This window comes from Athalia rosae, chromosome 2, assembly GCF_917208135.1.
Source record: "Athalia rosae chromosome 2, iyAthRosa1.1, whole genome shotgun sequence".
NCBI lineage: Eukaryota > Metazoa > Arthropoda > Insecta > Hymenoptera > Athaliidae > Athalia > Athalia rosae.
The window spans coordinates 5,268,869-5,285,943 of NC_064027.1; the positions used below are offsets into that span (position 1 = coordinate 5,268,869).

Below are 17,075 nucleotides of genomic sequence, written 5' to 3' on the forward strand. Positions count from 1 at the left end.
TTATTTTTTTTTTCGTAATAAAAAGTAGACGTTACAATGATAAACAAATTATGAACAATATTTCGATATTTTGTCCGAATCATAAGACCTTAGGGCGGATCAAAAGATTGCAAGTATTTATAATCGCCTAAAGAATCCACATCTATCACTGCTGTTATTTGAGTATATCAGTATGGTAGATCTATTCAAGTATGAAGTATATTAGATATTGGTGATCAAAGAATTTTGTTCAGTATCGGCATTTTCTAAAGAATGTGCAATATAAACTATATTTTCTTACTATGCAGAAATCAGCAATCATATGATATCAACCATAATAAAATACTCTAACGACAGGGATAATCATAAACAAGTCAATAAACCAAGTATCAACAATAATATTATGTACTAGCATATGTGTGTGTATACTAGCATTCATAGTCTTGTTTCATCAGAAGCAGTAACTTCTGATCTTCCTTTACGTATTTTATATATAAGACACTCATGAATCTGAGCAACAATACCGCAGGTAATTTTCTTGGCAGCAGCTGTCAGAAGTTTTGACCATGTGGATTATAGATTCAAATTCATGAGAATCTCCTCATATTCACGTACATTCATACACATATATCACAATTAATTTTATTTAACACATCACAAACAATTTCTATAACCCGAAATATCATAAAACAAATAGAACGAATAATTTACTTCGAAAATTGCTATGTAACAATTTCCAGCTTTGCTTAAGCTTTTTTCATATTATGTTTATGTCAGGTAAATTACAATTTCCAGCATCGATATATTATTAAGATGTATGCTCTTCGCTGGCAATACTGTCCGTATCTTCTATGTCTGAATTTGTAGCTGCCTGAACTCGTGCATATTCATCTGTGTCTATACTTTTACAAAAATGTATGGCATACTTCAATTTTTGGCGTAATACTGGCTTGCAAGAATATCTTGGCATTTTCAATAAGAAGAAACACGTGTGACTCTCTGGGAGGAAATGATCAGGAGGACTGTATTTGTCAAGCACCTAAAAAAAACAAAAAATTCGAATAATAATTCTTTCATTCAATTCATCAGCGATAAAAATTTATATCAATTTGAGGAAAATCTTTTTCTTCTTGAATTAGAGACAGTTCGTACCTGTAACACAAAATCTCTGCCTCTAAAATCTGCAATTGTGCGTGGCAACCTGGTTCTGCCCCAAACGAACCTTAGAAAGAGCGATCTTTCTTGATTCGAAAATTCTTCCATAACTTCCCAGAACCACTGAATCAGAGGTGCTGATCCATCTACACCTGTGATTTAACAATTATAGTATGAGATATAATTACATATAAATTTCAGGATACAGAATACATCTGCTCGAAGGTGGATAAATTACAATTAGATTAAAACTAGACAGAATTTTGTTTCACCCTTATAAGTTGCAACTGATTTCAGCAAACTCAGTGGGATGTCTGGACTTCCACAGACCATTGTTTCTAATTCCGCTCCACTAAATAATGCCAGAAGAGGCACAGGCACCACTTTCGACATGCCTTCTCTTACTGCAGCTACTTGTGTGTCAAATTCATGAAGCCTGTAATTCAAGGCTAATCTGACGTACTCGTGTCTGTTTTCAGGAGTTATTTTCCGATATCTGTAAGCAAAGGATAATTTCTACTTTGAATATCAGGGCTGAGGCGATCGTGATTGCTTCACAGATGAGAAGAATCGTCAGTTCAGAGGTCTGGGTAATCTCCAATACAGTAGTAGTAGTAGTAGAGTAGTAGAGAAACTGTAGAATGTTCAGAAAGATATTCTCACAGGTCCACACTTGGTGTTCCCTCGAATATTCTTATGCAACAGTTACCTATTTGATAATGGAACGTCGATGCCAACTGCCGATGGTGTTGAAAATGGCATTTCTAAGGTTTGAAAGACTTTCTCGTCTGGATCCATATCCCGAATACACAGTAGTCCAGGAACGTAATCTCGATCCACCTCGGTGAGGTCAGCAGGCGTTAGGCTAATTCCAGCTAGCTGTTTCCAAACAGGTTCCGCTAGATTTAAACTCAGAGGACTTCCTGTTCTGATGGCAATTCCGATCAAAATTCCTAAAAATTAGGTGATTGACAAAATAGATTATGGAGCACGAAATTCACAGCATCATACACATATGAAATACTCCATAATGAAACACGGTGAAATTACCCAAAAACTGGAACATATTGATATGTAGATCGCTAGTAGCCGTGGGATTGAGCAAAAAACAATCCCTGTTAGTTCCATTATCCTCTCGACCATTAGGAGTGGGAATAAGTAGAGGCAATGATCCATTTTGTAGCTCATCGCACATTTCTGCTATACTTTCACTGTATCCTCCCCCGCAGTCGTCGACACTTTCACCTATCCATACAAAGGAAATACTTGAAGTCGTTCTATGATATAATAGAATATTCAATCAGATGGGATACTTATTATTTACATACTCACCGACGAATTTGACTTTCCAGACTCTGTGTGGCAGGAACAGAACATCCTGTGTTAGTAACGGCATCTTAGAAACCATTTGCCCAAACACGGATTTTATTCCATCCGGTCCAGCAAGACCTCCTTTTCTTCTAGCTCTTTTCACCTGAATTCGATTTAATTCAATGACCGGTCCATGGGGTCTGTCTCTGACCATTGTAGCTTGGACAACTTTTCGGAATGTAGCTTCTTTAATACTATAGACTAGCATTGGGGCCAACTTATTTAATCCAGTTGGTCCCGTTGTTTGGAACATAGCTAAAGACGGACACAGCAATTCAGCAAAATGATGTAACAATACTAATCGATTGTGTAATGCAGAGAATGGTAAGTCTTGTACAACATCATATTCCATGGGAGTTGTAGCTGGCAGTCGGCTCTGGGTAGCTTTAGTTGTACTCCACGCTAAGGTGTGAGCACTTCCACATGCTACGCGGGTTATTTTTTTCCCTTGTAAAGCATGGACAAGCCGGGGTCTCTGTAGAGCATTTGTTGTCCCATCACCCAGCTGTCCTTCATCGTTGTCACCCCAGGTGAAAACTTCTCCTTTATCAGAGCATGCCACACAATGGAGGGAGCCAGTATCGATTGAGATAATTTTCTTTCCTTGTAAAGCTGCGACTTTACGTGGACTGCGTACATGGTCACCTGTACCATGACCTAAGCGATGATAGTCACCTTTACCCCTTCATAAATATTATGAATGATTCCATTATGTTTGAATCATAATTATGCTTGATGAAGGTCTCAATTGATAATCGGCTAGTATTTTACTCACCACGTGTATACCGATCCAGATCTTGTCAATGCGACTGAAAATTGACTGCCGCATTCAACTTTTATAACGCCCAAGCCAGCTAGAGATTCAATTTTCATTGGCACTTTGCAGCCTTCACTTCCACCTCTGCCCAGTTTACCATAGTCACCGTCGCCCCAACTCCAAACAGTATCATCGTCAGTAACGCAGAGAGTTTGGGCATCACCGCTACCACATGCCACATCAACTACTTTGTAACCCTGCAATGCTGATACTAATTTTGGTTTGAGTTGATCATCGCTGTCACCATGGCCCAGGCGACCATATCTTCCTAAAGAAAAAACAAGGAATGTAAGAAATACGTATGAACGTAGGCAAACGTGATTACGAAAATGTTATTTTACCTTTTCCCCAAGTATATAGCCAGCCAGCATTGGTAATAGCTGCACTATGATGTCCCCCACAAGCGATATCAACAATTTCCACGCCAAGTAATGACTCAATTAATTTTGGTCTGTCGTAAGATACTCTATTGCCATGTCCTAATTTTCCATCATCACCTTCCCCCCATGAATAAACATGACCCTCTGAACTTAGAGCTAAGCTATGTTTACCTCCAGAATTCACAGCAACTTTTTTAACAAATATATGTTGAATGGATTCTAATAATGTTGGTATCTGCACTGAGTCTGTACCACCAATTCCTAATCTTCCAACAGCACCAAATCCTGAAATATCAATTCTCATTATTTGTTAGGTACATCTGCAGTGGCATATTGATATTATCATCATTACCACATCTCAGATACAAATATATTGATATGTTTTATTGCCTGGATAAAATTACGTGTACTCACCAGTTGCATAAACTTTGCCATCTGCTGTTACTGCCATCAGCGTTTGTTCACCTCCAGCCAGTTGTACAGGACGTAATGCAGATAAGCTTTCACACGGAGATGGGAGTTTGATCTTAGCACCTTCCAAACTTCCTAATTGCCCTCTATGATTATGACCCCAGCCATAAATAGCCGCAGATCCATCCCATGATAAAGCCCAATCTTCAGGCCTTCTGTTGAGCCATAAGAGGAGTTGTTCATCATGTTCTTGTTTGAAAAAATCATGATTTTCATGGTCTCTTGCAGTTCCATCTCCTTCAGTAGTCATTTCATTGATTCTTTTAGTCACTTCAAGACAAAATGGCTTAGGCAATGGTGTTCTGCGTATCAGTGCCTTGGCTACTCTGGCTGCAAGACAGTATCTTCTGAACCACGACCACTTATGCACTTCCGAACAACATTGCATCGCATCTAATTCCAAGTCGCAAGCCAAAGCTATGAGTACTTTGAAGAAGTCACTGTGCATCAATTGTTTGCCACCTCTTACCGCAGGATCCTCATATTCATACTGTCTTAACAAAGCTTGAGGCAAGGAATCCAATAATGTTGATAAAGTATCTTCCGGTCGAATACCAGGTCCACTTAAATATACGACCTGCAACTTTTTCAATGCCCACATTCTCTGTGGGGCTGTTAAAATACTTAGTTGGCTGCATTGTGCTAATGTAGCAGCTAGCCTTGTAACGATGTGCCTATCGGTGCTTATTAAACTATTGCCAAGTAAACACTCAGCCAAAGCTATTGAAGGTTGAGATAGTACAGCTCGGTCTGAGCCCAGTTCATGAGGTGCCAATGTGGCCAAAACAGGGTGTACAGTGAACCGCCAACCCCATCCATTGACCGAGCCATCCGATGAAAATCTCCATCGCAGCTCGTCACCTTGAACTCGAACTTCGGTCGCCCACTCGCTCCACTCCCGACCAGATTTAATCGCCAGTACCCGGCCTGTAGAATCCATGATGGTCAATGGATCATGTCTTCTCTCTGTTGAGCATTGCCGGTCAAATTCTACTCTTAGTGCTTCGGCTCCAGGGATTTTTACATGGCCCCCCAATGTTGTATCATCGATATAAGGATGTGGTGTTTCTTGCATAACAATTTGTGGTGTCATATTTAGTGAGTTGGAATTAGCAGCAATGTCCTCCAATTCTGTCACACACAGTTCCAGCAGCATATTGGCTATTTGATGATTGGCATTACCCAATGCCACTAAGACTGATGAAATGGTTTCTTTAGCGGCATCGCAAATTCTGTTTGCCACCGCTAATTTCAACAGATCGACCAACATCCTTGCATCATCTTCCGTTAATGTTGACGTGAACTCGTCTAAGCCTGGTTCAGTTGTATTTCCATCACCTACGACTTGGGCGTTTGATGTTAATGTTGCAGCAATAACACTCATTGCACTTGTCGACATTTTTGAAGCTTTGGATGATAAACTTGCTGAACTAGACATAGAAGGAAATGCAGCTAAAGGACATTCTTCAGATTCGGGTGTAGCTCTGGTACTTGTAACAATATTTGCCACTTCTGCAACATTTGCCGGTGCCTCGCCCCCACCCTGGGCTATTTCACCAACATTTTGATACACTGTGTGTGTATGTCCTATGCTGGAGCTCATTGTTGCCTCCGGAGGAGTGTCTGGACTTGACATTGGTCCACATGATGCCAGAGTACTATGACTGTGCAAAGCAATAACAACAGCAGATCTTGCTTGCATAATGTTGAGGGCGTTTATAACATGTTGGAGTGCTTGCTGTTTGGCAACATTGCTTTCCAACGAGAGTATAATATGTGACAAAGACGGCCTGGAAGCTTTTGAAATGGCATTGGTATTTGACTCAACCAGATCGAGGAAACCTAAAGTAGCCTGACCCAGAGGATCTTTGTCGGTTGTAAATGTCACTGGTTCTTGATTACTAGTAGCAGGTTGATCAGTAAGCACCCATGCAATGCTGTGACTAGAACCACAGGCAACTCTATTGACCTTAGCATCTTCTAAGCCATGTACCAAAGAAGGTTTCCGGTTGACGACTGTTGTGCCATTGCCTTGCTGCCCATGATCATTATCTCCCCACGCATAAACTTGTCCAGTGTCTGTTACAGCCAAACAATGCAAGGCGCCTACGGCTACGTGAACGACTATTTTACCACGAAGGCCTTCGACAATAGTCGGTTTTCTAATGTGATGATCATTTCCATGCCCCAAACGGAAGTAGTCTCCTTTGCCCCATGTCCAGACTTCACCATATTTAGTTAAAGCCAATGAGAACTGTGCACCACATTCAATTTGTACAACTCCCAAGCCATTCAGTCTGTCAACAAGCAAAGGTGTGTAACATTCATCACTTCCTCCGCGTCCTAGTTTCCCAAAATCTCCATCACCCCAGGAATAAACAGAGCCGTCTTCAGTTAGTGCCATTGTTTGCGCATCTCTGCTTCCACAAGCAACTTGAATGACCCTTCGTCCTACCAGTGCTTCAACTAATTTAGGCCTAAGTTGAGAATTTGTGTCACCATGACCCAATCTTCCGTATTCCCCCAGGCCCCAAGTATACAATTCTCCATTACTTGCTATTGCAGCTGAGTGTCCTGATCCACACGCTACATCTCTGATCCTCTTAGATTTCAGAGCTTCGATGAGTCTTGGTTTGTGTAGAGATAAATGATTACCATGCCCCAATTTTCCATCTTCACCTTCGCCCCATGAAAATACTTTTCCGCCCATTGTCAATGCCAATGCATGTTTACTTCCTGAATGTACCGCAACTTTTTTGATCACATACTGACTCAAAAACGGTATGGGTCTTGGTTCATTGACATTATTATCATCTCCCAATCCAAGTCTGCCGTTCGTACCTTCGCCACAGGCATACAGTTTTCCTTCTTGACTAACAATAAATAATGTTTTGCTACCACCGGCAACATGAATCGGCTTCAATTGTGATAATACCTCACTGTACACTGGGAGTTTGACCTTGGATCCTTTCAATCCGCCAAGCTGATCTTTATCATTCAGCCCCCAGACATAAACAGCTGAATGTTGACGTACATCTCCTGTGCGTTGAGTTGTTGGTTGTTCTTGTACAGCTTCCCAGTCAGATGCCAAAAATGAAACTGATGTTGCTAGTTGATTTTCAAATATTTTCTTCCGTCCCACAATATGCAAAGCATGTATCTTGCAATCTATGCCTCCATTTCGACATTGTTTTATCGATATTTCAATACAGGCATAGTATTCTCTCAAATCCTGAATCAAAGTAACAACTGTATCAGCATTACGCACAGTGATTGTAGTAAGCTCTAGTAGACTCGAAAACGAATCTCCTGCGCTAACTAATATAACAGATGGCATGTAACTACTGTCTTCTGGGTTTACAGTTATTTTTAAAGAATGAATTAAAATTCCAGGAAGCATTTCTAATCGAATCCAGTGTTTTCCTTTAGATCCACAACTCTGCCAATATTTTCCAGAACCATCCACCAGTCTATTAGCCCATGTTTCTCGAGAAGATACACTCAGAGTACTGATACATCTAGACCAGTTTTCTATCAATGATGGTTCGGTCAAGTCTTGTCTGTGATATCGCCCTGGTTTTCCAGCATAAACAGCAGCAGAACCTGGTTCAGCGATTCTATTAAACCCATGCCTATGTGATCGTTTTGTATAGAAGCAATTCTCGCACAAGTTATAATTTTCGCACGGTTTACATTTGAACCTTGGTCCAGAAATTGGAGATAGATGACAAGAATCGCAAGAGACAGCATGATGGTACGATGGAACTCTCTCCATTTCTGCAGCACAACCAGTCCAGCTACTTTGTTGTGGAAAGTCAACAGTTACATCATTTCCATTGTTGATAATTCCGGTCACTACACCAATGCAGTGATGATTAACGGAGCCCCATTTGTATTTGGGTATGGCAACAGCTGGTTTAACTCGTACTTTATCGCCAACTTTTAATGCTGGTAGTCCAGGTAAGCTAGGCGGATGTCCTAATAATTCAATATGTATGAATCTGACCCAATAAGTGCTACCCTTTCGTTGCCATGCTACTTGCACATTTAGATCATGCAATCCTTCTGGGTCAATTTTGACTACTTGCCCAACATCTCCGTAAGCCACTTCTTCATAACGCTTGCAGCACCGCACAAACATACCAGCTGTGACGTTATCACGAATGTAGATAGCGTATTCATCTACTGACAAAAAATCAGCACGCTGCATATAAGCTTGTGGAGGAACTGCACCTGTTTCATGTGCTGAGGTAGTATCCTCCACTTCTTCACTTGTAGAGCCATCAGAATCTGATAAGACATCGGCGCTTGATACGGTTTCCGTATCACTACAAGTAGTATCAGGATTTTCCAGTAGCCAGCCTACAACAGTTTCTGGGGTAATATTTGCTTCGGCAATACTTAAGCTTTTAATGGCCAATTCAGCACTTTTCTTATGAAATCCCATTTCAACTAGTTGAGTCACTAAAGGGCTGGGACAAGGGTAATTCTTTTTTCCACCACCTTTACAGTGCTTCTGTTGACTCGATGTTAGAGATGCTAGGGAACATTCGGATGTTGGTGTAGTAGGGTCTGATGCCAGTCCAGTAAGCAGAATGGGCGAATGTTTTAATTCAGATGCTAAGTATTGGGAAACTGCTAAGGCAGCTGCCTCTAGTTCCTCGCGGGAAAATATTGGTTTTAAAGGTTGCGGTTTAGTGGCTCGTATTAGCATCTCTTGTAGAAGAACGGTTTGATCATCCTCATTTTCAGCAATAGCACATTTTAAAACGCGCCTTAATAGACTTTGATGTGTAAGTAAAGCTTTTCCAGCATTGAGAGCTGCTAATTGTTGTTGCTGGGTACGGAGTACCGATGCATTGATGACACCGGCTATGACTGGGCTCGCACCGGGTCGTCTGTCTATTGCGCAATGACCTAAAAGCAAATTAGCCCAAGTCATCAGTAAGGATTCCGTCATGATCATTCGGTCCAAATGGAATTGTTCATTGATACTCTTTATGGCTGACAACATAACTTTCTTCTGTTGTCCACTCTCATGTATTTGTACTAATAACTTTGAATGTTGTGTGATTTTACAGATTGTTCCTATTTGTCCTTCTATGTCTACCAGTCCCCCAATCCTTGGCTTGTTATCCAATCCACCGATAACTGAGAGAGATGCTATGACAGTTTGTTGTATCGCGAGGCTATTTTCACCATCATTTTCATTCATCTGAATGTGGAATAAGGGTCCATCGTTCAGAAGATCAGAAGCCAAAGCAAGTTTTGCTGTAAGTAGAGTATTTAGAGCAGCATTCCATCCTGGTAGAGAATGTAAGCTACGTATAAGTGAGATCAGTTCTTCAGCTATCGTTGAATTATGTGTAGCAGTCAGAGAAACACGACATTTATTTATGCGAAGTTCGGAATTTGGTCGTATTTCAGTCATTAGAGCGATTTGTCCCAATAACTTGAATACTTTCTCCAAAAATGGTATCATCTCTGTGCTGTCCACAGGCCACGCAGGTAACAAAACCTTCAACAACCTCACTATCATGATTTGCTTCTGCAATGCAGTGTTATTTTTTTCTTCAATCATACTCAAAAACAAATCAATCCACGGAGGAGTACTCAATGCTCTGCACAAAATTGGCGAGTTCGCTACAGCTCTTAGTAAACCCAGGCTTGCCCAATTTTCATGGTGATCTTTTGCCAATAAAGTCCGAGTGCTAGAATCTGATTTATTAGTAGCTGCTATAATTTCCCGGATTCCCGACGAAAAAAGCTTGATTGCGGATGGCTGAACTCGGCTCGCCTCTATTCCACAAGAAAGTAATATTATTTGAAGTAAACTAACCGATGCAGATTTAAGGTACATTGTTGGATGTAGATCACCGATGCCATCTCGGTCAGTTTTGTTTGTATCCAAAGGAGATTCGCTGTCCGTATCGCTGTCAGGTGGTGTGGGTGGCTCAGCTAATTTCAAGTCATATTTACCCTCCTTGCCCATCCGGTAAGAGTTAGTATTCCCATTGTCCCACTGAACTCGAATCCAACCATCCTCGCCCAATTCCCCAACAACTCTGCCTTCACCAGGTGGAGGGCCATCCTGATCACCCCACTTCCAATCTATGCCACGCACAACTCTTGTCCCAATTTCCATTAGAACAGCTAATTCTGGTCCACTTAATGTCACTGCAGGAGTTTTGGTCTTTTGAATAGAGTCTTCATAGATGGCAATTAAATCCTTAGGTTTCAGCATCTGATTTTGCAATGAAGGCCCAATTTGTCTAAGCAATGTAAGAATGCTGGACAATAACCCAGAGTTCACTAATAAACCGATTTCATTAGCGTGTTGATAACCAGTGACCATGCCCAAAATTGTGAGCAGGAATCTCGCCCGTGGTAACTTCCTGAGCCAGGTGTAAGTCCCCTGATTCAAGCTACTTTTGCCATCAGCTTTAGATTTGTATTTTAACTCAGTTTGCACAATGTGTTCTCTCAATGTTCGAATTGCCCAACTGGTCACCTCTGACTCTGCCAATATCACCTTTGATTTTTGATAAGGAGTTACAAGCTGAATGTTACTTAAGCAATGGGTGACTTCTGGGACACGATTCTTGTCATCGTGGATCAGTCCAAGCCAACCATTAAGTAAAGGGTATTTCACAGATGTAATTAGATAATCCTTCTTCAATAGCTCTTGTATCATCAGTATGCCCCTCTCTCGCATTTTAACTCGCTGAACCTGACAATACATTGCTCTTCGCAGTGTTTCGACATCACCACCTTCTTCAGTTACTGTAAAGTTGATGATACTTGTCATTAACTCACTTGAGTCAATGACTAATGGTCTAGACTTAACTTTATCGATTGACTGCATGATTAGTTTAGTTGAAACTGAAGTATCTTGTGATTTAGGTGGAATTATTGCAATGGATGCTCCAGTTTTTGGAGATAAATCTTCGTCAGATTTGTTTTTAGCTTCCGCATTCTGAATGGAAGTATTGACGATATCTTCTGGTTTGGCTAATGAGTCTTTGTTTTTACGTAGGTCCAACAATAATGATTTCACAGTTTTCTTAAATTTCGGAACTGTATACAAAAGTTTCAAGTCCTGTAAAGCTTTAACTTCATAGCTCGTGGCAGGTCTAACTTCATATAATAAAAACCTGCACTTTTCTTGCGCTGGTGCACAAACTTCTTTGTAGCTTCTATTTTGCAACTGCCTGGATCTAATCAAATTCCACTTTGTTTGATGAATATTTTTTATCACATCTATTATGGGTTTTGTTAACTTAGCATTTCCATCCGTCAATTCTTGGTCAACTAATGCAATCACTTGATATCCTAGGGCGAGATGTTTTATCATGACCGCCATCAGAAGTCTTCCTATTTCTTCAACCGGGTGATCACCGCAAAAATCGACGTGTGATAGCAAATTGTTTGCTTTACTGTACCTCTCAACTATGGACAAAAAGGTTTGAACGAATGTATCGGTTTTATGTGCTTCTGCAAGAGCTTGAATAAACGCAGCTACTCTATCAGCGGTTAATTTTTGGGGTTCGTCTTTGGTACAAATCGGTAGCGGCGGTTCAGTAGGTGAATTAGCCGCCGTTGAATTATTACTTCTCGCTTCACCTTTTTCTTCTTCATATGGATTCGGTGGTTGTAGGATTTGTAGGCCTCCCCGAAGAAAGTTAGCATTAACCCATGCGCCAGCTTCTTCTTCTGCAGGTTGTATGGATAAGCTTTGGCGCATTCTGTGAGCATGCAGTCCTAGCAGAAGGCTGAGAGATCTCTCAGTGTCGAGAAGGCAAGAACAAACATTCATTTCCTCGATGGTGAACTGGGTGTCATTAGTTTCAGCTTGACAGTAATGGCCGACAAAATATGAGTCCATCATATTATGCGCTACATGGGAATGAGGAGTGCTCAAAAATGTCGCAGTTGCATCTCTACCAGCAAATCTTTGGAGCATTTCTGGCGTACAAGCACCTTCGTACCTGAAATCTTGAACGTCATAGACCTTGTTGTGTATGACTATCCACAGGCCGCCATCGCGATTGTGATTTTCCAGATCTGCCCATCTGATTAGAGAAGGTTCATCTTGAATAGGTATTTTAGTTCCATGCTGAGGTGCGATGATACCTGGCCATGACAAGTCATCTGCATCATCTTTTTCAAATGTTGGCGCCAGTCTGTTAAATTTATCTAAAATATCCAGAATAGGAGACAGAATCTCCATCCAGTTCATATTGCGTAATAGCATCGGATAATCGACTTGAAGTAAAATCAAACAGATGATCAACTCTGGGAGCAAAATATGTATGATGTCTCCTTTTATTATTGAGGCTACCTGAGTAAAATGTTTGGTACTTGTACCAGCAGCTTCAGTTGCAAATGGTAATGTTTCTATTACATGATTGCAAACTTGGCAAATGTATTTTTTCAAAAGAGATTCAGCACCTAGCATCTCCTGATCTTGGGAGCTATCAGAGTTATTTTTGCATATGCATTGGTACATTTGAGCTATTAACAAGCGTTGAAATCTGAGTAATAAATTAAGGCTGGGTGAATTGTCAAGTTTTGGGGCATTTTCGTTCCGCGAAGATTGGTGTAATGTTTGAAATTTAGTTTGTGAGATACAAGATCCATTTTTGATCAACTGTTTCACAAGCTGAAGCAATGGTATTGTAACATGCTTCTCTGAATTAAATTCTTTGGCTTGTTTACTCTCCCCAGTCTTAGCTGCATTTGAAACTATGGGATATTCACTTTCATCAGAAACATCTATTACCTCTGCCTTTATAGCTGCTTTCAAAGCAAATTCTAATCCGCCGTCAGCCATCAAACTTGAAACTAGCAAATCTGCCATAAACTGTTGACCTTTGTTTGTATTTAATTGCTCCAGGCCATTTGCATTTGGTAAAAGTCCAGACAGCGTTTTAGCCCGTTCATTGGCTGTGGGTAAAAGGACACTCCACCCTGTTTGTAGTACTGCCTGAGCTGCCTCCTGTATTGTTGCTAGTATTCCAGCTCCACTAGCGAGATTGACACATCGTTGTTTTAATGAATTTAATAACTGGGTGCACCCAAGACCAACGGATTTGTTGTCAATGTTATGTATGATCATTGCGTGGAGTTGTAGCCTCAATAAATTTAAAGCAGCTACAGCTAGACATTCACGGTCTTGTGTCGGTGGTCGAGTTCCAGGTAAGCCCTCACAAGATTTAGCCAATAAGGTATCCAACAGTTTAAATGTGTCTTCTTGAACATCCACCACAAAGGCAACTTTGCTTGCTACTGACCATGTAGATCTCATTGACCAAGCAAAGCTTTGAGTTGGTCCACAGACCAAGCCTATCACGCTTTTTCCGGTCAATGCTGGGCACAAAGTGGGCTCTGGTACCGTAGAGCCAGAAGTGGGAGCAATCTGCCCATAATCGTTTCTGCCCCATCCATATACCAATTGATCTTCGATCAATGCCAACACGTGTACATTTCCAACAGCTAAATCCTTGACCTTTTTACCTTTTAACCCTTCGACTAATTTTGGGAATCTAACATGTTCCTCGTTACCATGCCCCAAACGGTATGCATCGCCTTTTCCCCAGGTATAAACTTCTCCATAGGCTGTTAAAGCCGCAGAAAACTGACCTCCACAAAATACTTTGACAACGTTTACGTCTGAAAGTTTGTCGACAATTTTAGGTGTCTTTATTCCATCAGAACCACCTCTACCGAGTTTGCCATAGTCTCCGTCACCCCATGAAAATACGATTCCTGAATCAGTGACGCATAAGGTCTGTGAATCACCACTGCCACATGCAACATTTACAACTTTGTGGCCACTTAGAGCAGCTACCAACGTTGGAACCGAGATGTCATCAGAATTCCCGTGCCCCAATCTTCCATAATTTCCCCGTCCCCAGGTATATAAATCTCCATTGGCGGAAAGTGCAGCAGAATACGTACTACCACAAACAACTGTCGTTATTTTTTTATCGATAAGTGCTTCGATAATTTTCGGCTCGTCATAAGAAGCATTGTCACCATGTCCAAGTCTACCGCCATCTCCATTGCCCCATGAGTATACTAAGTTGTCTTGAGTGAGAGCCAGATAATGTTTACCATCTGCATGTGAGGCAATCATTATAACGGGTGCTTCAGAGAATCCGTAAACCCTTTGAGGGTATTGCGTATCAGAACCATAATGCATCATATAAACTTTTCCATTAGATGACAAAGTCATCAATGCTCTTTCAGTACAGCATAGTTGTTTAACTCCTAGTTCCGCAATACTGTCGCAATAATATGGCGATGTACCACTGCCAAGTTTGACTCCGCCCCATGCTAGTACCTCTTGATACATCTGAGCTTGATTTTTAGAGAATCCCCCAGACATAGAAGGCGGAAGCAACGGACTAGCTAGGCGGCTCAGATGACACATGATAATCACGGCAGCTTTACGCAAATCTACAGCAACAGTATCATCGTCTGGTAATCTCAAATATTTTAACAAGACTTCACAAGGTCCAGGGGTATTATTCTCATGCACGGTGTGTCTTGACTGCGGTATAGCTTCTAACCGTCTAAGTAGAGGAATTAGTGGTGCTGAAGTACCAGAAAGCATCACACGATTATCTTGATGCTTTGTTTTTCCACTGAGATGTAGCAGCAAAATAACAGAATCCAATAGACTAGACAATGTGCCTCTTTGCGTCGCAAGTTCTAGTAATAGACAGAGAGCAGTATGTTGATCCGATACAGGGACTGGACACCATGATTTTCCAGTGACAACATCCCTACAAAACACCAATTTCTTCAGGGTAATAATTTATCCAACAAATAGGTATTCGATTTCAAACATATTTCATTATTTAGTCATCTTACCCAGTTACTACTTGACGTAAGAATTTTGCAGATCTTTCAACAACTTCTAGCCACACTCTTGACACATTCGATTCATCAAAAAGAGTTGCTTCTGGTAAACATTGCAGAGCCTCCAATGATTCATTCAACAGTTCACTGCATAAATCGGCATCTTCTCCCAAACGCCATGCACGTCGTAAAAATGCAAATGAAAAATTCAAAGCTGCTCGTGAACCAACTCTAGCTAGACCAACTGTGGCCGTTTCACATGTTTTGACACTAAAATAATACAATTTATAATATATTTCGATACATGAATTTCACATCAGATGAGTAAAAAATAATGAAGTTACATTTTTTGGGTCTTTACTGGTGTTTTGGAAGAAGAAATTTCTTTGGTTTCATGTGGTTTATGGCGTGATAAAGCTGAGAAGTATCTTCGAGCAACCACTAAACGTTGCTTCAATCTTGTAGCAAATAATGTACTGTTAGCTACTTCATAGCAACGAGTTCTTTGTTCACTAATGAGAGATTCGATGCAAGTTGTTAAGTCGGCTACTGCTAAAATATTAAATACTTTTTTCACAAATGCTTCAATGGAAAATTTACCGCCCAATGATGATGGATTTGAATTATAAACTAACTCTGGCTCATCATTGATATATTTTTTTTTTTTTTTGTTAACTTACAAGGCTGGGGGCCCCACAGCCATGAATCCATAACACTTTGTGCCGGAATACGATTTTCTGACAAAGCTGCTGTGAGCGCTGCCTCCTCAGCATCTATCTTTTGGCAAGGCCCACAATTGCATCCGCTTTGTGGGCCACAGATTCCATCACAACAGAGACATGATAATACTCTTAAATTGCAGTAGTAATGTCCGCTGTCCCCTAAAATACATCAACCAAGCACAATGACTACAAGGAACAAGAAAAATGCGAATGAGATTTCGAGTGCAACTAAATCTTTTCTTTGACCTTTATGTAAATAATCTTTGGCTAATAGTCTGAGTGTCAAACCTTTTCTTGCTGTGACTCCTGCTGAATTAATCAAACCATCGCTAAACGATCCAATAATTTCTCCATCTCGAACCATTCCGTTCCATACATCAGCTAGCCCATCTTGGCACAGGGCACGTTGAAGATCTGTTTTGAGCCACTTGCTGTCTAAGCGAATCTCAGGTCTGACTGCTATGTTGAAATGTCCAGCCATAGCTCTTGAAGCGTTTTTCTATAGCCTGATTCTACTTTATTATTTATTCAAGAATCCTAAGTTAAGCTCCCAATAGCCCTGGTCGGCATGTGAGAGATCGGCTCTGAAAGAGCTATAAATAGCGACATTTTTATCATTGAAGTAAGTACATGGAAAGTAGAGAATTTATATCAACCTAGCTCCAAATATGAGGTGCATTAAATGTTAAATAAGTTCTTGATGAACATTGCTGTTCTTAGAAAACTAACGAACGATGATTAAATACATAATATAATGTGGCATAAAAGAATGTCTATTGAAGGTACAGTCGTTGTTTTATCAAATCTCAGGCAGTAATAAATTCTATCCAAATTTACAGTAGAGGCAGGCAATATACGAATGAACTTAACAGGATTCAAAAGGTTATGATATACAAGGGATATGACTTTCAAGCTGTGCTTACTTGATACCATTGTTCCAAGCGGTTTACGCTTTGAAACTTTTTTATCCAACTCAGCTTAATCTTACCCTATTCTTGCTCGTTCAATATCTACTCATCCTCTTCTTATTTTTTTTTATTTTTTAAATAGACTGACAGTTCTCTACTTATTACTGATGTCACAGAGATGAATTGTACTTGGCAAAGTTAAGCCTGGCCATAATTAACGGCCCTCGTCAAATTTCGCTGTTTCACTTTTATTTGAATTACTAATTGTCTAGCATTTTACCAAACATCTTTAATTGAGAATAAACACTATTTAAGTTCGTGTATTGATTACTGAACTCGTCTGAAGATCCTATATCTTCAGTCAACGCTGAACGTAAACATACCGTTCCACTAGCAGATTACTTTT

General features: G+C 40.5%; 1 protein-coding gene across 5 annotated transcripts; it reads right to left on the reverse strand.

The window, feature by feature from the left end:
• Positions 1 to 599: 599 nt before the first annotated feature.
• Positions 600 to 16,970, reverse strand: LOC105684595 (E3 ubiquitin-protein ligase HERC2). Of its 5 annotated transcripts, none has more exons than XM_012398058.3 (14): positions 16,750 to 16,970; positions 16,050 to 16,354; positions 15,720 to 15,920; positions 15,384 to 15,591; positions 15,052 to 15,309; positions 4,117 to 14,963; positions 3,664 to 3,987; positions 3,281 to 3,590; positions 2,467 to 3,188; positions 2,185 to 2,379; positions 1,844 to 2,087; positions 1,407 to 1,630; positions 1,132 to 1,286; positions 600 to 1,018 (listed from the first exon to the last, which is right to left on the reverse strand). In XM_012398058.3, exons 2-14 carry the CDS (start codon positions 16,240 to 16,242, stop codon positions 788 to 790), a joined length of 14,112 nt encoding a protein of 4,703 aa, XP_012253481.2. In that variant the 5' UTR covers positions 16,243 to 16,354; positions 16,750 to 16,970; the 3' UTR covers positions 600 to 787. The 5 variants fall into 5 exon arrangements, with proteins under 5 accessions (XP_012253481.2, XP_012253482.2, XP_048506982.1 ...); XM_012398059.3 differs by having other exon boundaries at positions 16,685 to 16,970; XM_048651025.1 differs by having other exon boundaries at positions 15,384 to 15,588; positions 16,050 to 16,970.
• Positions 16,971 to 17,075: the final 105 nt, after the last annotated feature.

Excerpts from the sequence above, each read along its gene's own strand:
- LOC105684595 (XM_012398058.3), bottom strand. The coding sequence starts at position 16,242 with ATGGCTGGACATTTCAACATAGCAGTCAGACCTGAGATTCGCTTAGAC. Across the intron at positions 2,088-2,184 it reads CAATATGTTCCAGTTTTTGG|GAATTTTGATCGGAATTGCC; the intron begins GTAATTTCACCG and ends CCTAATTTTTAG. Across the intron at positions 1,287-1,406 it reads ATCAGTTGCAACTTATAAGG|GTGTAGATGGATCAGCACCT; the intron begins GTGAAACAAAAT and ends GTTAAATCACAG.